Raw genomic sequence first — 9,909 nt, 5'->3', positions numbered from 1 at the left:
CCAGGTTTTGGGGGCCTGTCGTGCTTGTCACTAGAGTGGATGTAGCAGGGTCAAAAGGGAAGGCCTCTGAGGAAAGAAATAGAGGGGAAAGGGTAGTCTCTGAGCCCCGATGTGACTGAACAGTTAAGAAGACTGTCCCAGGGCTGGAGAGATGGCTCAGCGGGTAAGAGCACTGACTGCTCTTCCAAAGGTCCAGAGTTCAAATCCCAGCAACCACATGGTGGCTCACGACCATCCCTAACGAGATCTGGAGCCCTCTTCTGGGGTGTCTGAAGACAACTAGAGTGTACTTACATATAATAAATAAATAAATCTAAAAAAAAAAAAAGAAATGTAAATAAATTTTAAGAAGAAGAAGACTGTCCCGAACAGGGGGCATAGCAAGTACTAAGGCCCCGTGGCAGGAGTTTTCCAAGCATTTGTGTGAACCAAGAAGGGCACCACATATAGAGAGACATTTGTGATGGAAAGGCTAACAGGAGTCGAGTATGGAAATATATCTCCTAAATTTCACCTAATTTATTTTCACTCTTTCAAACGTGTAGTAGGCCGGGCGGTGGTGGCCCATGCCTTTAATCCCAGCACTTGGGAGGCAGAGGCAGGTGGATTTCTGAGTTCGAGGCCAGCCTGGTCTACAGAGTGAGTTCCAGGACAGCCAGAGCTACACAGAGAAACCCGTCTCGAAAAACAAAACAAAACCAAAACAACAAAACAAAACAAAACAAAACAAACGTGTAGTAGAAATTATGGAATGTGATTGCTAATCAAGTCTTTTGATACAACCCAGCCGGCACACATCACGATGTTTATAGGAGAATAAAAGTAGGTCGACAAATCCACCTCATTTTTTCTCTCAGTTCAAGTTTGAAGACTCCTACCAAGAACTAAGAGTCCGTCTCATAACCGGTTTACTCGTAATCACCCAGCGAGGTAGTTATGACTTCCAAGCATTTTTTTTTTTTCATGATTTAATGCTGCTTTCCAAGGTGTTTCAGGCAGTCCACGGCATTTTACAACTGGCAGAACATTTTAGAGAAGCTTAAGCCCTTTGGTCCCTTCTGGGCGCCTTGGAAAAGGCTCCTGTAGACTTCAGTTGGGGTGTCTAGTGCTGTGATAAAACAGCATGACCAAAAGCAACTGGAGGAGGCAAGGGCTTCTGTGGCTTATGCAGTCTGCCCATAAAGGGAAGTCACAAAAGGAACTCAAGGCAGTTACCTGGAATCAGGAACTGAAGCAGAAGCCACGGAGGAATGCTGCTCACTGGCTTGCTTCTCAGGGGATTTTAACCTTCCGCCTAGGGCCCTGCTGGCTTCCTTCGCACAGGCAACAGCTTCTGGGACAGGAGAAAAAGAGCAAGCTCCTCCAGCCGGAGCGGCGATGCCTGTAGATCCACTCGAGGCGCTTTCTTATACACACCAGCACTACCTGCCCAACACTGGCACAACCCACAGTGGGCTGGGTCCCCCCTACCAATCATTAATCAAGAAAATGCTGGACACACTTAGTAATAGGGTATCTTATGAGGGTTTTTTTTTTTTCAATCAAAATTCCCTCCTAGATATATCAAGGTTGTGTCAAGTTGACAAAGACCAACCAGGGCAGCAGCATCTTTTCTATTTTCTGCTCTGACATCTTTCTAGCTACACTGGGCAGCGGATCAAAGTTGAGAGACTCAGACTGCTCATTGTCTCAGACTCTTAAGGAGATTAGAGGATCCTAAGGGCAACACGACTCCTCTTGCCCCCGCGTAGCTGCCTTTCCAGAGAAGGCCACCAGGGGACTCCGCTCTGAGCCGGTGAGTTGCAGTGGCGCCCGGGCGAGCTGCGCGGCGCGCTGGGTGCATGTGGGGGCCGCACCAGAGCCGTGGTCACTGCATCTGGAGTCACGCGTGCTGGCCAGAAACCCCTCGCGTGAATCTGCAAGCATCGCTGCTCTGGCTGGAGGAGCTCCCTCTTTTTCTCCGGCTCCAGAAGCTGCTGCCGGCGTGAAGGAAACCAGCAGGGCCCTAGGCAGAAGGTTAAAACCCCACGGTAAGAGATCCTTCCAAGAGTGGTGAGGAGGCGCAGACGCAGCTTCCCGCTTCGGAATGTGCCCAGGAGGGCCGAGGTGCGGGGCACATCTAGAGAGGATCACCCCTCCTTCGCGAGCTTCCGGGGTTGGAGTCTGGTTTAGGCAGTGCGGGCTTCTTGGCTTTTCTCTGCCTCCGGGTACGCACTTCCCGGGCTGGAATGTGAGTCCAGTTCCCACCCCAGGGTCTGTGGCTTTGATCTGAAATACACCCCCCTCCCTCCCGCTAAAGGGTGCAGATCTCACCCGGGACCCCTTCTGAATCTCAGAGGCGGGTGGGGTGCGCGTCGGCCTGAAGCGGCGGGAAGAGAAACTTTTACAAAGTGCATCTAAACAGGGGGACGCTCCTGGGCTCCTGGATCCCAAAGCAGGCTCGGCGTGGGGCTGTGTAGGGAGGGCTACAACGCACAGTCTGGATTTGTCCTCCCTGGCTACCGATGCCTCTTGAAGGGAGGTATTAAGAATAAGTAAATTTTGCTCAACTTTTGGACCAACAACTGTCAAACGTCTGGGATCGTTGCCCCTCCCTTTCCTGTACCAGAGAAGGTGAAAACTAAACTTTCCCTTGCTTTCTCCTCCCCACCACTCGACCCCCCAGAATGGGGTGGTTAATGGTAAACAGCGGTTCCCGCCCCCTGGAGCGTGGCCGAGGCTCTAGACCACTCAGATCTCTTCCAGTCCCTTTTCAGTCCCTCTGCAAGTCTTCCCCGCAGAGACGGGGCGACAGAGCCATTCTCCTGTAACCCAGTGAATGGCCTTTTGTTTCTCTGCGGTTCCACTATTGTTGCGCCTCTAACATCTGGTGGGGCTCCAGCGGGGAAGGAAGTCCCTTTCGCCGCTCGCGGGGCCTTCCACGCTGGCCTTTGAGCAGGCTCGGGTCCGGGATCCCCGCTGGGGAAGGACGGAGATCGGGACCTGGCTAGGCCGCCCCACCCGGGGCTTGCGGTTAGAGGGCGGAGGGAAAGTTGTTCCTGAGCCCGCCTCTTAGGCTGCTTGTGGCCCAGGGCGCATTTCTCAGATCTTATCCCCAGCGAATCTGAAACGAGAGATTGGAGGCAAAGTTCTCGAAAGATCTGTGAGAGAGTCCAAAGGACTTCCAGAGGCGAGCTAAACGCGTATGGAGGGTCCACAACCCGGGCGATGGCCGGAGACAGGGCACCTCATCTCTACGGAAAGTTCAGGGGGTGGCAAATTTTCAAGGGCTGGGGGGCAGGCCATTGGCCACAGAAGAGTGGAGACTAAAGCTAACCTGGGAAGGCTAAAGACTTTGCCTGGAAATGGTGGTGTCGTGACCCACTGTGAAATGTTCGAGGGCTTCTGACTTCACCTAAGGCTCCAAGTTTCAGACCCAAAAATACTCGCCGCAATGCAGAAAAAGCAGGCCGTGACTACAGCAGTCCAAATGGCAGATGCGGCCAGAGCACTGTTCTGGTTTTCATCTGCCCGAGAACAGGTGGCTTGGGGTAGCCCCTATTTCTCCAGAGGGGGGCGCCTGTTGGACTATAGGAGGTCGGGTTTCCCGGAATAAGTTAGGTGCTTCCATCTAGAGCGTGTTAGCGTGTGTGGGTTACTTATTAAACAATCTTGGCAAGAGTAAAGTCACCTTTCAAAGACGGCAGTCTCCGGAACTATCTCCCGAGGGTCGACTAAAGGAGGTTTGATCATATACACCTGCTGGGACCTGTGCCTCTTGCCAGTCTTGTAGATGTTGCCTTTGCCAATTTTTCCTGTGGAATTGCCAACCTTAGACGGTCTAGGAGATGCGGAAACATCCTTTCCCTGCCCACCCACCCCCGATTCTAAGTTTTGGCACCCTTCCTCTCCCACTCAGGAGAGAAAGAGAGGCTTATACGGAGCCACCTGTGACCTCTGTACCTCTCCATCACTCCACCCTTGTTCCGGATGGGGCCCCAGCATGTTAATTAAGCAAGCGCTCTTACATCCCAACCCATTTTCAGATAGTTATAAGTTCTGGGCTCTGCACGCACAGCCTGGTTTGCCCTTAAACTTGAAAGTACTTTGAGAGACTGTTAGTTAACTCAAGAGAGGATCTATAGAGAAACTTTCCCCAGGATTTCTAGATCTTGACGGTGGGGTTCCGAAAAGAAAAAACGGCAAATTCTCTTGGAGTGCTCAAGACACTCTTGAGGGCCCACAAGTTTGGATTTAACAGTAGCAGCACAGTAACAAACGACCTGCTTAAGAAGTACTGCTTGGGTTCTGGTTGTTCAGGGAGTACCAGAAGGCGTCATTAAAGTTAAAGTCAGGGCTTGGCCCAGCCAGCAAGGAAAACACAACCATTATAGAGGAAAATAAGGGTGTTCAATTTTGTTAATTTGGGAACTAAAAAAGACTTATCCAGAAAAATTATTGTAGGAAAAATAGAAAAGTCATAGTGAAAACGCTAAAAACTCTTCTCTCTCTCCATATATATGTATATATATGTATATATATAATATACATTAAACCTCTTCTCTCTCTCCATATATATATATNAAACCTCTTCTCTCTCTCCATATATATGTATATATATGTATATATATAATATACATTAAACCTCTTCTCTCTCTCCATATATATGTATATATATGTATATATATAATATACATTAAACCTCTTCTCTCTCTCCATATATATATATATATATATATATATATATATATATACACATATAATCTTATATAATCATTTCCCTGGAATACATTATTTCTGGAAACACAGTAGGGTTGATGCATTGTTACGATATTGAAGACTGCGATTATTGTCCATAGTAAACACATGCCTGTGTATCAGCCCCTCAGCAATGTATAAGAGAAGCTACACTATACTCACTCTAAGTTTTATCATTGCTTTCCCATTTCTGTGGGGTTAATAAGAGAGGAATGTTTTATTGTTGCCTTACTTAGCACTTTTTAGAAATCAAGAGCGAGAATAAACATTTTTATATTGTCCATTAACATTTCTACGTTGCTTATGTTCTTTTTGGTGGGCTTGGTCTCTGATTATTTTCTTTTAAGATAAACTCTATGAAAAGGGTGTGATTTGTGACTTCTGTCAAACTATCTATCCTGATTAGAAAATGTTTAGCTTTTATGCCCAGTTCTTTCTTCTCTTCTCCATGTCCAGCTTGAAGTTTTGGGGATCAATTTCAGGGCCTCAGACAGCCAACCATGTAATCGACCACTGAACTACACTCCCACCCCACTTTGCCAGTTCTCTTCCCTTGCACAGAGAAAACACAGGGCAGGGCAGGGCAGGGCAGGGCAGGGCAGGGCAGGGCAAGGCAGCAGCTATAATTTATGAAAGTAACTGCTGACATCTCAGCAGGGCTGCATAGAGGTCAGGCAAAGGTGTCAGAGAAATGAATAGAAAACATTGTGTCTGCTGCTTTGCAGTCGCAGATCCAGCCCCACTCCCCACTGCCACAGTCTCAATCTAAAACAACCTTATTAATGAGCTTTTTAAAAAAAAATCAAATAGATTATATTCACTCATTTTGGTGCCTGATTTTTTGTTAGTAACATAAATGCCATAATCTACAACTTCAGTTTTATTATAAGTTAACATTTCTGCTAACTTTTCCACTGAAATTTGTCTGTTGCTTAATATAAGACTTTCTTTGACTCACTGCCTTGTACCCTAAACTTGAAAAGTCTTGCAGCCGAAGGTCGAATTAGCAGCATCCTGGTAATGGCTTTAGAATAAAGCGTTCTTGGGGGCATTTGAGCAGTTGCAGCTTCTATTTAAGTTCTTGCTTGAAGGTGGGTGATTCTGAAATATGATAGAGGAGGGGAAAGAGGGAGAAAATTCAGTTAGTTAGCTGAATAAAAAAACAGAAAAGTTAAGTAAATAATGTAGGTAATCTGGATTACAAAGTGACTTTAAAAAGTTAAAAGTGGCTAAGGTACCAGGTACTATAGTGCCTAACTTACTTAAGTGACAGTACATAGCTTTCCAGCCAGGAAAGCTGGACATGAATGTAGAATTCCACCACAGCATGACTTTAGACCTTTTACTTTAGGTTCACACATAGAAAACCACCAGCTACGAGAGAGTGTCACTAATTTCTATGCCTTCTCCTAACCTCACTGCAGATCTGAGAATCCAGTCCAAGTGCCTTATGCATGTTAGACAAGTACAGCTATCCCTGAGCTGCCGCCGTAGCCTTTTCTATACCATTAGCTATAGAAACCAAACAAAATGCTCCAGGTATGACACCCGTGCTACATCAGAATCACAGGCTCTCGGGCGTTAAGGAGGAGCTTAATGATCAACTGATTCTACTATCTGTCTGTCTATCTATCTATCTATCTATCTATCTATCTATCTATCTATCATCTATCCAAATTTCACCATAGACCTTGACTTTTAAAGCAACAACTTACCATTCTTTAAACTTCAAAGAAACCAAACTAATTGATCTCAACATTTTTTTTTCCTCTAGAAGAAAGATGGTTTTTTGTTTTTTTGTTTTTTTGTTTTTTAAAAAAGGAAACATTTTGATTCTATAGATTGGGTACTGACTGTTAATGTGGTGAACTTTCATAGACTCAACAACCCTGGCAGCCAGAGAGACAATTTGTTGAAATGTTACCTTTTCAAACCTTCTCCCTGTCTTCTAACTGCCATCCTGGCAACTTTCTTAGATGGTAGAGGAAAGCCAATAGAAAATGGCCAGAGGAAAGTGGCCAAGACGAAGATGGAAAGGAAACCTTATTCCTTTCGACCTGTCTCCAGAACTGCCTCAGTAGTTTCCTGGGGTCACCCAGGCACCGAGTAACACGGCCAGTATTGCTTCTTCTTAAAGAGATAGATGTGGCTGGCGTACCAAGGTCAAGCCTCAAGAGACAGCAAACATTACAAGAAGGACCAGTCTGACTGACGACACTGCCCCATCATGCACTGCACAGCCATGCTTACGAGGAAGGAGGAAACTATGGAGGGAAACGTAATTCTGAAAATATACCTGATATCATTTTGAGTAGTTTTTTAGACTTGTAAAATATAGTGAAACATCTTCTTATCTCCACCGTGACAATCTTCCACGCGCAGAAGCTGTATTTCTTATTTATCAAGAACTTTTTGATTCTTAAGAAATACTTGCTCAATTCCAGGTAGACCATCAGTAAGTCCTCGGAGGGAGGATGCTCCCTGTTCTCTTTCTCCTCGTCCATGAAACACTCTCGAGCTTGCCGCACTTGTTCAAAAAGTCCCGATCTGATACGTTCCCAGTGTTCCTCTGCCACCGGAGAGATGGAGCCTTTAAGATTGAAGATAGTTAGTGCCAGAGCAGATATACGATAGGAGATGGCGTTTATCTCCTTATCCATATGCTGGATGTATGGCAAAATCTCTTTAGGAAACTTGAAATCCGTGATATCTTTTAGACATCTTAAGGGAAAGCCGGTCATGATACTGCCCAGAAGTTTCACATTTTGCAAGATGGCATCATCCAGGTGAACACAGTTCAGAGACTGGATGGGCGGAATGGATAGAGCCACAAGGGCCACTAGCCATAAGTACTTTGAAGTCATTCTCAACCCTGGTGCTTAGTATTTTTCCCAGAGGGAAAAATCCCTGCAACACCCAGGACTGATAATGATGTTCTAGGCTCTCTGTCATGCTCTTATATACCTGTATATCTTCAGCAGGAGGTGTTGTCTTAGATTCCTGTGCCTCCAGGCACTTTTTTTTTTTTTTTTTTTTTTTGAGTGAGTAAAGCATTACTTTAGGTTCCCAGGTGACCCATCACAGGACTGAAGACCCCTAGTAAACCTGACACACAGGGACTGGGGGTGTGGCTTAGTTTGGCAAGAACATGCAAGGCCCCAAGTTCAGTTCCCAACACTGCGGGGGAAAAAAAAATCATTCAGCTCATATCAAAGACATAATGATTCTTCTGGGATATATATTTTGTACCTCATCCTATAGTCAAATTTCTATTTTAATTGAATTAGTCATTAACCAAATGACTGCGATTACTGATGACTAGGTCACTGGCAATAACATAATTTAGTTTTCTCCAATCTTGACAAATTAAGTTTCTGTAGTTAGAACTAACCTCCTTCCTTCCTTCCTTCCTTCCTTCCTTCCTTCCTTCCTTCCTTCCTTCTTCCTTTCTTTCTCTCTCTGTTTTATTTTTTCCGTGTGTGTGTGTGTGTGTGTGTGTGTGTGTGTTGTTGTTGTTGTTGTTGTCATTTTCTTAATTTTTCTGGATCTCAAAGAAGACGATGAGCCTCGTTTGTCAACTTAGAAAACGCAGGGTGAATGGCGTGGTTTTTCTTTTGACGCTTTAGGTTAATACTTCACAGCTGTTCTTTCCTTTCATTAGACTCATCTCTGGGTCACATTTCACATACCTAAATCTTGGCAACCTTCTGCTGGGTAGTATGTTTATGTAATTTCTCTGCTTATTAGTCTCTGTGTTATATAGTTTAGATACGACCTTAGATTAGATGCAGGACTTGGGAATTTTTCCTTCATTGTTTTTCCTTCTTGGTCACTCTGGAATCTGTAATGTATTTTGTTTGTTCTGCTTGTTTTTCACCCATAAGGCATTTAGGTAGAAGGTCACCCATTTCAACCAGCCAGCTCATACCCAGGCTGCTATGACTACGCTAGTATGGTTGTCTGCCATCCATGATGCTTCCTTTGTTTGACCAAATAATTTTTGGATTCTGGTCCTATCAAATGGATTCCCCCTCCCCTTTTTTTAAAGAACTTAACATGACTTTCAAAGACCTTAGTTTATGTTCTTATTTTTTGTTAATAAAAAAAAGGAAATTAATGGATTTAAAATGCTATCCTACTGACATGAGAAACAACAAGAGTTATGCAACAATAGCAGACTACTGTTGAAAATTGGGCTTTACAATTCTTAATCATTTGGTTGCATCAGAAGCTAATTGTGAGTGATTTTCTTAAATCCTGAGTTATTATGGACTGGCTTCTTGAAAACAGGAAATACTGCAGATATTCCTCTCTATTCTTAATCTATATAAAATTCTACTTTCACAGGCAGTTTCTCTGCATGGCCGACTGTCAAAAACAAAATCAGGGAGACAGTCCCTTTTATATGAATGAGATTGTACCTTGATTTCAATCATTTGATTGTCACAGGTGACAAAATGGTGACACTGATCAAAATCTTTTACAATGTGCATGAGCATTGTCTTCGAATCAATAATTCTGACCCTTAGAGTTTCTCCATTCTGTTGCTCAAAGAACAATAATATCATTAAAGATTTGAAAAAACATGCCAATAAACACTTGGTTAAGTAAATCATCTGTGGAAAGTTTCTGCACAGGCATTAAAAGTTATGTGTGAAATATTTTTGGTCACTTGACTGACTATATTTTGTTTCTTAAAGGAAGCTTTCTAGGTAGGATGGTGTCCACTTGCATTTTTTTTTTTTTTTTTTTTGGTTAAATGTGGGTACTTGCCTGAACAAGAAAAGAACCTTGAGATATATATCCCCAAAGTTTTGAGTCTTATCTCTGGATTGGAAAAATTAGTGATTTTTATTCTTTTAATTTTATTGGCCTATTTTATTAAGTTTTCAGTGGTCAGCAACTGTTTTCTTACTTAAAAAGCCTAAGTCTTTAAGAGAAAGTAAAGTTATAAAGGAAAAGCTTTGTATATGTAAAACAGAATCAGCAAACTTTAAACATCTCTACTTCAAAAGAAAATATGAACGTCCCTACGACTCGGTTCCAGGTCGGTTGCTACGAAGAGTGTAGAATTATACCGGAGCTCAGTGTACTGGTCGTGTAGCTTTTTATACAAGAACACGTTACTACATACCTACAAACATTTGTGATCACACACATGCACCTCTGAGG

The 9,909-nt window shown here is 43.9% G+C and overlaps 2 protein-coding genes across 2 annotated transcripts in view; one reads left to right on the top strand and one right to left on the bottom strand.

The window, feature by feature from the left end:
• The first annotated feature begins 1,797 nt into the window (after positions 1-1,797).
• The window catches only part of Mob3b (MOB kinase activator 3B), a 183,219-nt gene continuing 175,107 nt past the window's right edge, over positions 1,798-9,909 (top strand). Inside the window, exon 1 of the mRNA XM_021222279.2 lies at positions 1,798-2,030. The gene's annotated coding sequence lies outside the window, so the exon portion shown is untranslated. The remainder of the gene's footprint in view (positions 2,031-9,909) is intronic.
• Positions 5,602-7,614, bottom strand: Ifnk (interferon kappa). The gene is made up of 2 exons (XM_021222280.1): positions 7,034-7,614; positions 5,602-5,838 (listed from the first exon to the last, which is right to left on the bottom strand). The coding sequence occupies exons 1-2, from the start codon at positions 7,599-7,601 to the stop codon at positions 5,807-5,809; spliced, it is 600 nt and encodes a 199-aa protein (XP_021077939.1). The 5' UTR covers positions 7,602-7,614; the 3' UTR covers positions 5,602-5,806.

The sequence above is a fragment of the Mus pahari genome, chromosome 22 (assembly GCF_900095145.1).
Source record: "Mus pahari chromosome 22, PAHARI_EIJ_v1.1, whole genome shotgun sequence".
NCBI lineage: Eukaryota > Metazoa > Chordata > Mammalia > Rodentia > Muridae > Mus > Mus pahari.
Note: the sequence above shows the minus strand (reverse complement) of the source record. Positions and strands in the feature narration are given on the sequence as shown.

Coding starts and splice junctions, on each gene's coding strand:
- Ifnk (XM_021222280.1), bottom strand. CDS start 7,601: ATGACTTCAAAGTACTTATGGCTAGTGGCCCTTGTGGCTCTATCCATT. Junction 5,839..7,033: donor ACTACTCAAAATGATATCAG/GTATATTTTCAG, acceptor ATCATATTTCAG/AATCACCCACCTTCAAGCAA.